The 13807-nt window shown below is 49.5% G+C and overlaps 1 protein-coding gene across 2 annotated transcripts in view; it reads right to left on the bottom strand.

Annotated features, from left to right (window-relative positions):
* Positions 1-9006, bottom strand: part of ZC3H18 (zinc finger CCCH-type containing 18) — a 68247-nt gene extending 59241 nt beyond the window's left edge. The window contains exons 1-2 of one of the 2 annotated variants that reach the window (XM_055305516.1): positions 8822-9006; positions 675-1273 (exon numbers count right to left, since the gene is read on the bottom strand). In XM_055305516.1, coding sequence (XP_055161491.1) covers positions 675-1259 — 585 coding nt within the window. In that variant the 5' untranslated portion in view covers positions 1260-1273; positions 8822-9006. The remainder of the gene's footprint in view (positions 1-674; positions 1274-8821) is intronic. The other variant, XM_055305517.1, reaches the window with a different exon arrangement.
* Positions 9007-13807: the final 4801 nt, after the last annotated feature.

Raw genomic sequence — 13807 nt, 5'->3', positions numbered from 1 at the left:
ACCTGAAACTAATACTATGCTAGAACTAAAATAAAAAAAACTTAAATATTTGCATCATAAAACCCAACCAATCCATGTCCAAAAAAATATGTTACTGTTACCTTCTCTGTAACCTGAAAGTCAGATTACTTAAATAAATCATAACAAATTATGATGGCTTAATCAAAGGCTGAGATGTTTGGAGGCACAACCCCTATGATGCATTCCAAAAGCTCTTTTCAGGGACACCTCCAAAGATGCTTGGTCCAGCTGGGACCCTCGCCAAAGAATGGGTTCAGGTACAAAGATAAAAAGCCTGGGAGAACAATCAAGACTCAAAGGAAGCTTCTGGAGTTCATGAGTCTCACAAACCCGACAGGAACTGAAAATCTACAATGGTTTTAGTTGAATATGATCTCAAATATTATTTAAAGATAGCAAAAAGAAAGGGAGAAACGATCTCTCTAGGTTGCACAAACCTAGAGCTCAAGAAAACAAAATCGGGATTAGGCATTTTAATATACTCCACCAGCAGCAGGAGACAGAGGGTCCATGGAACTTCTGTCAGCCACCAGGTGGCAGACCCCAGTTGTCTGAATCTAGCCTATTCCCTTGGTTTTTGGCACTCCCAGAATAGTCCTGACTTCCCAGCCCTCATGTGCCCTACCCTTTGCCCCACCAGCCCAGGCACTCACGTCGAGCTCCCCATCATCGAGCTCCCCGTCATCATCCTCTTTGTTTTTCTCCTTGGCGGTCTCCAGGGGCTCCTTGTCTTCCACACTGTGAGCGCCTGTAGCCCCCTCTTCCCCAGGAGCTCCTTCTCCCTTCTCCTCATCATCCTCAGCACCAGCCTTCTCGGCCTCGTCCTCCTGCCCAGCGGGGGCCGGCTCCTCGGGGACCTCCTCATCGTAGTCTAACTCATGCTCATCCAGGTCCCTGGTGACCGATGAGGCCTCGTCTCTCAGGTCGCTTGTGTGCTCCTCTTCCCCACCGTCCCCCTCTTCAACGTGTGGAGGGCTCGTGGGTTCCCTGCTCAGATCCTGAGCCTCGGACTCCTGGTCCTGGTCCTCCTCGTCAGAGTGACTCTCCTCCTCCTCCTGGCTCAGTCCTGGGGCTGCATTGTCTTCATCCTCCAAATCAGAAGCCCTCTCCCCAGCTCCGTCCAAATCCTGGTCAGACCCACTCTCCCTCAGAATGTCATCATCCGAGAGCCCCTGCTGCTCCTCTTCTTCGTCCTCTGCAGAGCGAGGGTCCCGTTCAGGGCTCTCGGCCACATCCATCGGTACCCACAGTTCTGCAAAATGAAGACAACACAGATGCAGAGCAGTTAGCAAAACAGAAAACAAATCCTGGTCTGGTATTTTTGGACTCATGCTCCTTCCTGACCTGTAGGCGGGTCCAGGACCTGCACAGCTCCTCCAAACCCCAGACCCCACTCCACCGTCTCCTGCCACTGACTGTTCCACCAGGGAGGCCGGCAGGCTGGACCCACCCACAAGACCTCCACAAGGCTGCACTGTACTCCCTAAGCTGTGTGTTAAGTGCCTCACACATGCATCAATCTGGCAGAGACCTGGAGTACTTGTCATAAGCACAACCTGGTAGGTAAACAGAAAGTGAGCAATAAAATACGCATTGCATTACGGACAGCTTTTTGGATTCTTAAATTACTCTTAAAATCCAAAAAAAGTTGCATTATAGAATGAAGCAACAGAATTGAAGGCACCCTGCTATCTTTCTGGAGCCATCCTCAAGGGTCTAGAGCAGAAACCCTGACCTGCCTTGTCCCCAGGTCATGGGCTATCTCCTGTTCCTGAATGCACTTGTCCAAGGATGGCTCTGACTGCCCATCAGAATCACTCCGGATGGTCTTTAAAAATGCAGACCTTGGGCCTTATCACAGACCTGTATGTTGGGGCCACCAACAGAAGCTCAGAAGGCAGAATTCATTTGTACATGCTGTGATTATCTCACAGAAAAGTGGAAAACCACCACTGTAATATATATAGTTAGGTCATAGAAAAGAACTCTGGCAAAAATTTTATGTATTTGAGTAGTTTCGTGTGTAAAAAGACTGTCATTTTATAAGATTTTTTTTCTATCTTTACTAATTTAAACTTAATTATGAAGTGGACATTTTTTTTCATTTTCCAACCCCCATGCCCAAAGACAGGACATTGTTCCACTTGTTTTAAATGTAGATTGCATACAGTGGGACCGGAATGTATGTGCACGAAACCAACACCAAGCAGTCTATAAGCCAACGATTACCATTCACCACTGCAACCTGGGGCACTGCTGAATTAGTTTGAAATAACAGCAACAGGGATCCCCGGGTGGCACAGCAGTTTGGCGCCTGCCTTTGGCCCAGGGCGCGATCTTGGAGACCCGGGATCGAATCCCACGTCGGGCTCCCGGTGCATGGAGCCTGCTTCTCCCTCTGCCTGTGTCTCTGCCTCTCTCTCTCTCTCTGTGACTATCATAAATAAGTAAAAATTTAAAAAAAAATTAAAAAAAAAAAAAAAGAAATAACAGCAACAGTGAAAAGCTAAGGGTAGGGATCCCTGGGTGGCGCAGTGGTTTGGCGCCTGCCTTTGGCCCAGGGCGTGATCCTGGAGACCCGGGATCGAATCCCACGTCATGCTCCCGGTGCATGGAGCCTGCTTCTCTCTCTGCTTGTGTCTCTGCCTCTCTCTGTTTCTCTGCATGACTATCATAAATAAATAAAAATTAAAAAAAAAAAAGCTAAGGGTTTATTCTTAAAAATTTTAATTTAAAATAACGTATATCACAATTATGCAGCTTGGTATTTCAGCGAGATCTGTTAAACACATATGATGACATACTTTAAACATATAAAATTATTTTATGTACTTATATAACCAAAAGCTAAACATGTATCTTTCAAGTTCATACTTTTGAAAGGAAAACCTGTGTTTAAAGACACATATGCCCAGAGGTGGTATCTTAACCTGTAGTTAAAAACACTTTTTGGGGGGCAGTTAATGGAAATTATTATAATTGAGTACCCACTAGGACAAATTACTTAAACTTCCCCACTTTACAAATCAACTAAATGGTGAGCAATAATAGACACTTGCAAACCAATCAATTCACTTGCAGGACAGTTTTGAAAAGGATTCACTTTTCAGTCTTCCTAACTGCACTATCCAGAGGGAGGGCTACCCAGGGAGAGTTTTCAAAGTCAGTCCTCAAGGGGCACCTGGGGGCGCAGTCAGTTAAGTGTCCAACTCTTGGTTTCGGCTCAGGTCATGATCTCAAGCCCTGTGTTGGGCTCCATGCTCAGTGCAGAGTCTGCTTGAGATGCTCCCTCTCCCTTTGCCCTCCCCACACTCATGCGTGCTTGTGCTCTCTCAAACAAATTAAATAAATCTTAAAAAAAAAAAAAGTCCTCAAAGGGTAGACTGCTGAAAATGCAGTAGAGCCCTACTCCCCACAGGGCAGAGGCTGTCCCCATGCAGAGCATGATTACCACCTACAGTAAAGATGAATGCGGTGCCCAAAAACTAAGGGCTTTTCACTCTCAGCTGTCCCAGACAGGACCAGACATGGAGGGTGGAGCACAGCAGCCACTCAGGGTCCTTTCCCCTTCCTTACTGGTTAGTTAAGATTTTTGTGTAGGAGTCCTATGCCCATCTCTAGATAGTTTTTATTACATTGTATATAAAAAGCCTTCTTCACAGGACAGCATCGACTTTCATCTCCCCAGCCACTGAATCTAGACCTATATCCTGTGGACAAACAGTCACATGGAACCTCAAGACATCCTACTTGAAACCTAACAAATTCTTTTTTTCTTTAAAGAGGGGAGGGTGAGAGAGAAAAAATCTTAAGCGGGTTCCACATCTAGTGTGGAGCCCAATGTGGGGCTCAATCTCACGATCTTGAGATCATGATTTGGGCTAAAATCAAGAGTTGGATGCTCAACCAATGAGCCACTCAGGCACCCCTGACAAATTCTGATGCTCACATTTATAGTCCAGGGACAAAATGTATAGTCCTGAAAACAAAATGACTTCTTAAACCAATCAACTGTTATCTAAAATTATACATTTCTCAAACTGGTTTAAAAATCATGCAACTGATAAGCTGCAGAAAATACCCCCAAGTCTGCTACTGGCCTTGCAACATACTATTCCAGCTCAGAGCCACAAATTCTCCCAACCTGGTAACAGCTCAGGTTTTTCTGGGGCTCAGATGCAAACTGGTTTGCACTTTGGTTTCATTGTTATGATTAGATCCAACCAAACTACTTTTATATTTTGGGAACTTAAAAATCAAATCCTAGAGTAAGAAATGGAAGACAGAGAGTACCTCAATTAATGCAAACAGTGGTCAATTTACCCCTGGTGTGCTTTTTTTTTTTTTTTTTTAAGATTTTATTTATTTATTCATGAGAGACAGAGAGAGAGAGAGAGAGAGAGAGGCAGAGACATAGGCAGAGGGAGAAGCAGGCTCCAGGCGGGGAGCCCAATGTGGGACTCGATTCAGGGACCGCGGGATCACGTCCTGAGCCAAAGGCAGTCGCTCAACCCGCTGAGCCACCAGGGGTCCTTGGTGTGCTCCATCTTTATGAGACACACAGTGCAACAGTGGGGGCTCTGCATGAGAGTTGGACTCCAGCCCCTTTGCTGCCTAGCTTCAGGATCTCAGATCAACTGTATAAACTTGCCACACTGCAGTCTCTTCATCTGAAATATAGGGACAACAGTATCTACTTGACAAGATTGTTGAAACCATTAGATAAGATAAATCTGATAACATGACTGGCACAGGTTCCACACATTTAAATTCAAGCTGAATTAGTGAAAAGATGAGTAAAGGCAATCTTCAATTTCTAAGAACCAGACTCCTATCACCCCTCTCAGATGCATTTCAAGTCTCTGGGAGAACTTAGGAGTAATTCATTCATGGTTTCACTTAACAAATAGTTCTCTACTCAATGCAAGACTCTATCATTGCAACGATGTCTGCAATGAAGCTGACAGCCACCATCATCTTCTAAGAGATGACTCCTCTGTGTTGGGCACCTGTCACAGACAAGGAGACCTAGGCCACGTGGCCACTGAGCGGATATCCTGGGACCGCGAGTCAGAGCTGCCTCTAGGGCATGTTATCTACTACAGAGCTCCACACTATGCATGAAACGGGCTGGTGCTACCTGCAGAGGAGCCAGCCCTGCTTTTTGCCATTGTTTCTACAAGAAAATGGGACCTGAGTTCCAATTGATTTTATAAACTCTTTTTTGGAACAGAACCCACACATACTGGGACTTCTACTGAACCAGAAGATTCTGCCTGTTTTCTTTTTCTCCATTTTTAAGTTCTGTGCTGATCCATCTACACCTCTAACCCCCTCTAGAAACAAACCTTCTCAAATATGTGGGAAACTTAACATATGACTCATATAGTCTATTAGTTAAAAGTGATGAACATATGGGGATCCAATTTGTCACATCAATCATTTATTTTAAACTTGTCTGAAATTTGAATCTCGGGCACATAAACTATACACAAATCCAAGAAAAGAAACCCCAAAGGTGCACACCTTTATACTGACGCCACAGGAAATGCTGACTGAAATCACAATCCTGAGAGGCTGGTGTACTATGGCAGGATAAGTAATTTTAAGAAGTACTTACTGAGTACATGTCCCGCCCCACAGTTTAAATTTTGGAAATCATTTCCACATTCCAAGGACACAAAGATAACTAACTTCCTGACTTTCAAAGACAGTTTTCAGAGCTGACCAGAAGGTAGCAGGGCTAAAGGTCCTGAGTGCACCTGCTTCCAGGGGGGCAGCCTAGTGTTCTAGGGTAGTGGTGCTGTGTCTTGAGGGGGGCATGGACTGTTTGGAGAATCTGATGAGGGAGGGAGATGGGATGGCTCCTCTTCCTAGAAAAACTTGAATATGAGCAATTTATTTTCCACTTCAGGGAGTTCAAAACCCCATTACCCAGCATCCCCAGATTGATAAGTCTTGCCCTAAGTATATTATGTGTTATTCTAGTACATATACAATATACACACTTACCACGCTGTCCACAACTATTTGTCTGCAAAGTCTGTTGGCAGACCCCTCCCCTCCATGAAGTACGTGAGTAGAAGCGTTCAGACTCACCTCCATGTTCCCCAAGCTCAGCACACAGCTGGCCCTTAGTGGCAACGTTCCATCTAATTTACTGTCTGAACTGGGTCAAGTGTGAAAAGGGGGCATGTTTAACAATTGCAATAGGCATGAGGGATCCCTGGGTGGCTCAGTGGTTTAGTGCCGCCTTCAGTCCAGGGCGTGATCCTGGAGACCCGGGGTCGGGTCCTGCGTTGGGCTCCCTTCATGGAGCCTGCTTCTCCCTCTGCCTGTGTCTCTGCGTTTCTCTGTCTATCATGAATAAATAAAATTCTTAAAAAAAAAAAAGGGGGGGGCATGAAAAGAGCCGTCCTAGGCACACTGGGACATATAATCACCCCTAGAGGCCCTGACGATTTCCTCAGGAATCGCATCTTTCCTTTACCTATGGAACCCCTTGAGATTTTATAGTATGAGGCTGCACACAGGCAAACACCTTGCAGATAAATGTGTGCCAAAGAATCTACCTACTAAAAACAACTCGAGTCACAGCCTGCTGCACAGAAGAGAAGTGTCACTGGGGGTCAGAAGACGGTTTGTGTGCCAAGCCCTGGGCTGGGCAGGTTCATAGTCTCTCTGGGCATCTATGTCCTGTTCTGTGATGAATTCAGTCTGGCAACCACCTGAATGCACACTTCAGGTCAGGAGCACAGCCTATCAAATGCAGACAGTGACATGGAAGGTCTTCTCATCACATCTTCACCAACTCTGGACTCACAGTTTTTACATAGTTGCTCTTCTCACACAATCACCTTGTAAGAGGATTCCTGGCGAAGTTTACAACTACCTCTTCAGTGCTCTGACCCACAAGATGGTGAACTTGCCCAGAGAAATAAATGACAAACATTCATCACTGTGTTTCCACTGCAGGATGCATTTGGCTGATGATACCTGATAAACGCTTGTGGGATAGGTGACAAAAATCGTGTTACTTGGAAAACTACCTGTTGCATACCAGGAAGAAATTGGAAATAAGTGCCCTGTTCTTAGAAGACTACACCAGAATTCACACATGCAGTGGGTTCTGCCTGTCTCTCCGCAGCCACTATGGAAGGCTGCACATGGATTCCAGGGGCAATGCTAAAGTGCAGAGCATTTTGGGAACTTCTCTTTTTGAGTGACCTTTAGAAACCTGCGAAGTTCTTTCCTGGCCTTCTGGCAGCAGCAGATTATTCCTCCTCCTAAGGTAGGTCCCTGAGAAATCGCAGGAAACCACTCAGGGCCTGGTCTGGTACATGACCAAGACTTGAGCTACCAAGTCAGGTTAGCTGGTTTTTTCGGCTAAACATAGGGTATGACTATTGAACGAGACTGAATTCTCTCACGACTTACGTATTTATTTCGAAAACAGAAGTTCTAAGGCAGTTTTGGCAAAGGAACCCTAATGAAACACAAACATAACCATTCAGGATAACAACTTTTAATAGAACAATTCCTTTCTGAATGCCTAAAATCTGGTACATCCGTTTAAAACCTGTGATTCCTACCTTCTCGGATTTACAACCTCTTAAAGGAAGGACGTCAAAGTGGGTGACAGACACTACTCCCAAAGTGACTAAGAGTGACCACCAAAATCTCCTCAGGAGAGAAGCACTTACCATGAGATGATCTGTAGCTGTGAAAAAGTAAGAAACCTTCTTAAACAGGAGCAAGGTCACAGCTTACCTGCTGGCTCTCTGGAATGATTCCACAAAGCTTTCTTACAACATCTGGACATTCCCCACCCAAAGCCAGAGAGGAGGTCCAGCCTTTGGGACACAGAGCTGGTTAGGCTCCACACATGTGCTCAGGCTGTAAAATTCTTGGGCGAAGACTCCACTCCACAGCAGCAAGACGGAGGGGAGCCCCCGAAGAGCTCTGCCCCCAGAGACAGCACTACAGACGCCAACCACTCCCTTCTTCCATTTTCCCCAAACGGATTGGAGGAATGACCTACTCTCGCAAAAGAGCTTGCTGAACAGAGCTCTCTTAAAACGGTCGGCCTTTCTACACGGCACATATGCTGTCATAAAGTATCCGAGAAAACAACTTTTAGCAGAAGCAAGGCTGGAGATGAAGTCTTAGGCTGTCGCAGCAGTAGAGCTACAGTCAGTTTATCCAGAGAACTCCGCATCCTTCGGGCTCCTAACTAGAGGAGCAAGGAAGTTTAGCCTAGAGCGGCGCGCGCTGGGGCACGGCCAAGATAGCCAACCTGTGCACGCTGCAGCTCAGGGAGCAAGTTCCGGGAGCTCCAGAGAGCTCAAAGTTCCTGCAGAACCCATCCCGGGTCCAGGCTGGTCTCTCCCGGAGGGCGGACCCGCGTCCCTACCCCCCGCCCCCGCCCCCGCCGTGGGCGGCAAACATGTGCCACGCGAATGTCCCGGAAGAGAAATGACAGCTTCGGGGGAATCGACTCCGCCACGGGGCGCAGAGGCAGCCGCGGGGAGTGCGGGCTCCGAGTAGCTTCCAGGGCCCTCCGGGCCGGCGAGCCGCGGACCGAAACCGGGATCGCGCCTCTTTCCGCGACCCCTTCCCAGGACCGGAGAGCCACGCTCGGCCGGGGAGGCAGCCCGGAGCGCTCCCCGGAGGCGGCGGCGCCGGGGCTCCCGGGCCTCGGCTCCGCGCCGCCGCCACGCTCCCCGCCCGGCCGCCTCGGCCTCCTCCCCGCCGGCCCGGCCTCCCCGCCGCCGCCGCCGCCGCCGCCGCCGCCACTTACCTCAGCGCGAGGGCGGGGAGGGGGCCACGGCTCCGCTGGCGTCGGGGCGGCGCGGGGAAGACGTCCCTCGGCCCTTCCGCTCCTCACAGGCTCCGGCTAGAGGCGCGACGCGGGCGGAACAAACGGGCTCCACTACCCGCGGGGGCCGGCCATTGTGCGACGTCATCAGGCCGCGACAGTCGTCCTGCTGGCCGGCGGGCTTCCCTCGCTCGCCCCGCCCTCCGCCCGCTTCCTTCCGGCCTCCGCGCGGCCGCCCCCGCGCGGCCCCGCCCCCGCGGCGCGCGCCCGCCCGAGCCCGCCACCGCGCAGGCGCCGCCGGAGACCCCGCCCTGGGGCGTGTCTCCGAGCCCGCCGGCCGCCGGCGCCCTGGCCACGCCTACCGAGAGGGTCACGTGACGCCTCGCGCCGCCTCGCGCTGTCGGTTCCCGCCGGGTGGCCGCGCTGCGGGCCTTGGCGAGTGCGTTCGTCCTCCCCCCGCCAGAGACCTCTAGCCCCGGAGGACGTGCGCACCCAGGCAAAGTTACTCATCTTCCCATCCTGAGTTTAACCTCAAAGCCCGGACATTGTCAGCTGTTTCCGTCGGACTCGGCCAATGCAATGCATTGAAAATGCATATTTTCAATGCAATAAATTCAATAAATTCAATACATTTCAATGCAATAAAATGCAAATGCATTAGATTTTATTTACTTATTCATGAGAGACCCGGGGGCGGGGGCAGAGACACAGGCAGAGGGAAAAGCAGGCCCCCTGTGGGGGTCTGATGTGGAGCTAGAGCCCAGGAAATGGGGATTAATGACCTGAGCCAAAGGCAGACGCTCAGCCACTGAGCCACCCAGGCGTCCTAAAAATCATCATTTTGAATGTCAAAGCTTACGGTCTTTAACCATTCCCGCTTTCTTAGAAATAATCAGGCCAACACAAAAATTGATCATTTTGTGGATACTGAGATTCAATGCCAGAGTTTGAGAATTTTCACTATTCCCGTGGGAATAAACAGCTGTTCATCTTGCTAGATGTGATCAGCTCCTGTGAGCACAAGGATGTCATGTGGCATTTGGAGTGTTTGGGCAGCTTCCCTGCTGCACTGCCCCTCAGGATGGAGCCACCTGCAGGGCATCAAACAGCACTTCTTTAGTTCAAGATTCCATTTTAGAGAGTAAAGTTGTGGGCCGGGTTGAATGCTCCCCTGTCCCGGCCTTAAAATTCTCAATGGTTTGGGAACAAGGGGCCCACGTGTTCATTTTGGACTGGACCCTGCAAATTACGAAGCGGGTTCTGGGTGTGATGCAGGGTTTTGGAAGCCGCTGAGCAGAGCAGCCCATCTTGCTCCTCCAGGAAGCCTGCGGTACATACAAGAACAGGTCCTCCTTGGGGCAGCCTGCCAGCACTGGGCCAAATGGCAGTGTCTGGCACCCTGTGAGGTTGCATACACTCATAGATGTCTGAACACATGAGCATGGGAGGAAATGGGGGCATGCACAGAGCTCCCGTAGGATCCAGTGCTGCCACTCTTTGGTAGGCAGCCCAAGAGAAATGAAACATGCAAGCAGACACCTGTGCACAAACGTGTGCTGGTGGCAGCTCTAGTCACAGAAGCCCCAGAGGGAGCAGCCTACTTGTTCAGCAATGGATGAGAGATAAATAACATATGGTCTACCCATACAATAGGATATTATTCAGTCATATGAAGGAATGAAGTCATCATAAGAAGAGAGCGCACAGAGTTCTCTCTCCCTTCCTCCTCTGCATACCGTGGGAGGGCACGAGAAGGTGGCGCCTGCTCCCCTGGAAGACGGCTTTCACCAGAACCTGACTACACCAGCATCCTGTTCCTGGACTTCCAGCCTCCAGAACTGTGACAAATACATTTCTGTTAAGCTGCCCAGTCTGTGGTATTTTGTTTTGGCAGCCTGAGCCGACGAATACATTCCATTTACATGAAACATCCAGAAGAGGCAAATTCATAATGTCAGAGAGTCGACTGAGTGGTCGCCAGGGGCTGCAGGATGTGGAACAGGGAGTGACCGCTCCTGGGAACAAGGTTTCTTTTTGGAGTAACGGAAACGTTCTGGAATTAGCTGTGATGGGCACGTACGAAAAACCACTAAATTGGGTGTTTGAAAAGGGTGAATTTTATGGCATATGAATTATACCCCAACAAAGCTATTATTTAAAAAAAGGAAAGATAAGAAGTTGAGGCAGAGGGCGGGGCGGGGGGCGATGCAGGGTGAGAGCTGAGAGGCAGTGGGAGGAGGGAAGGCTCCAGGGCTGGGGAGGTAGGCAGAGGGCTCTGCGGGAGAGGGGGAGGGCCCCGACTCTGTCCACCATCCACCTCCTAAAGGAATCCCAGCTACCTCCCCTTTCTCCATCTACCATCACCACCTGCCAGGATTCAGCCATGGCTCCAGCCCTTGCCTGCCTCCCTGCTTGTCGCTGTCCCCTGCTTCCCATCCTCTCCCAGACACCGAGAGCCACTGACTATAATCTTACCGCTCCAGCCTCTGCCCCCACATAAACTCTGAACCCTTGAATGCTTGGACATGTTGCACCTGCTCTCTGGACTACCCCCAGGCTGCCCTGCCTCGCCCCTCCCCAGCTCTCGTGCCCCCTCCCCTGCAATGGCATTGCACATGCCATTCCTGCTGCCTGGGATGCTGCTCCCACACTTCCCCAATGAACTTCGATTATTCTTCAGGCTTCACCAGGGATGGACCTTCTCCCAGAGGCTTGCCTGTCTCCACAGCTTAGCCACGAGCTCCTAGTCAGGCACTGAGCTCCTATCACAGTATCTGCAGCAACTGGAGCGTGTGTGTGTTGGGGGGACAGCATTCAGAAAGACAGAAAATGCCTGAGATGGGATCAGAACCCAGTCTCTCTGGGTCTAAATATCACGGGCCTGGATTGCTGTGCTTTGAGCTGCAGGCCCCTGGTGTAAGCCCATGAGCCTCAGTTTCTCTGCTTTGTAGAGTGGGGCTATTCACTCATGCTGCCTCCTTCTCTTGAGGGAGGGAGGAGGCCACGAGGTGACAGGCATACCCGGTCATTGGGTCACAGAGCTCTCCATTCAGGGCAGGCCTCATGCTGGATGCAGCCGTGACATCCTTGGGAGGTGGCCCCCACTGAGATCTCCATTTCACAGTAGAGGAAATAGAAGCTGTGAAGGGCAGACTGGGACCTCACCCTGGAAGCCAGACCACCCACCCCAGGCGTTCTGTGTCTCCAGCTGAGGTGACTCTGGCTGTGACAGCTCTGACGCTAGCTGGCAGGCTCCCCAAATGTTCAGAGTACTGACAGACTTGGTGCCATGTGACCAGGGCCACTGGGTTGGTCAAAGCCAATGGGCCTGTGTGAACACCACTTAGAGCATGAGAGAGCTGCCATCACACACCGAGTCATGACAGGAGTTTGCACAGGGATCGTGGGGCATGGGGTCTGAGTTTAACAAGGGTGGCTGTCTACACTGGTCCACAACCACTTTATTTATTTATTTATTTATTTATTTATTTATTTATTTATTTATTGGTGTTCAATTTGCCAACATACAGAATAACACCCACCCAGTGCTCATCCCTTCAAGTGCCCCCCTCAGTGCCTGTCACCCATTCACCCCCACCCCCCGCCCTCCTCCCCTTCCACCACCCATAGTTCGTTTCCCAGAGTTAGGAGTCTTCATGTTCTGTCTCCCTTTCTGATATTTCCTACCCATTTCTTCTCCCTTCCCTTCTATTCCTTTTCACTATTATTTATATTCCCCAAATGAATGAGAACATATAATGTGTGTCCTTCTCCGATTGACTTACTTCACTCAGCATAATACCCTCCAGTTCCATCCACCTCGAAGCAAATGGTGGGTATTTGTCGTTTCTAATGGCTGAGGAATATTCCATTGTATACATAGACCACATCTTCTTTATCCATTCATCTTTCGATGGACACCGAGGCTCCTTCCACTGTTTGGCTACTGTGGACATTGCTGCTATAAACATCGGGGTGCAGGTGTCCCGGCGTTTCATTGCATCTGAATCTCTGGGGTAAATCCCCAACAGTGCAATTGCTGGGTCATAGGGCAGGTCTATTTTTGACTCTTTGAGGAACCTCCACACAGATTTCCAGAGTGGCTGCACCAGTTCACATTCCCACCAACAGTGCAAGAGGGTTCCCTTTTCTCCGCATCCTCTCCAACATTTGTGGTTTCCTGCCTTGTTAATTTTCCCCATTCTCACTGGTGTGAGGTGGTATCTCATTGTGGTTTTGATTTGTATTTCCCTGATGGCAAGTGATGCAGAGCATTTTCTCATGTGCATGAGCATTTTCTCATGTGCATGCACAACCACTTTATTACAGAGAGTGATTCCCCTTTGGAAAATACCAGGCATATGAAAGAAGTGCTTTGTGACCCACAAGGCAACCCAAGACAGGCATCCTGGAAGTGGAGTCCCCAAGCGGCAGAGCAACACCATGGGACTGTGAGGCTCTGCCCTGAGCTGTTCTGGGGTCGGGAGCTCTGGCAGTGGAGCCGGCCATCTGCCTTATCACAGGCCTGGGGATCCAGTGCCCTGTGGAGGGCAAGAACCACTGGCCTGGGACTGTCTTGCCTGTGGCCACGAGGAGACATGGACAAGGATAATCACTCTCAGCAATGACCAAAAGAACAAAGGGGAAAGAATGGAAGTGGTTCAAATGTTTATAGTGGGTTGCAATATTGTATAACATGTTAAACATTGTAATATATGAATGTCAAGTGTAGATATATTATATTTGTACAGATACAGATACAGACAAAGCTGTTTACTTTCCACCCCGGGAAGCTGTTCCAAGAAGGGCATTGACAGCTCCATCAAGGAGTGATGGGGAGCCACGGTAGACTCTGGAGCAGGGACATGACATGACAACAGGGACATGTTGGTGATTTTAAAGCCTCATCTGAAGCTCCCACATCTGAGTCACCTGTGAGGTCCGTTGCTTTTCCTCTTGGTTTTCAGT

This window comes from Nyctereutes procyonoides, unplaced genomic scaffold (genome assembly GCF_905146905.1).
Source record: "Nyctereutes procyonoides isolate TBG_1078 unplaced genomic scaffold, NYPRO_anot_genome, whole genome shotgun sequence".
NCBI classification, from domain to species: domain Eukaryota; kingdom Metazoa; phylum Chordata; class Mammalia; order Carnivora; family Canidae; genus Nyctereutes; species Nyctereutes procyonoides.
The sequence above is the reverse complement of the archived record's forward strand: the minus strand, read 5'-3'. Positions and strand labels throughout refer to the sequence as shown.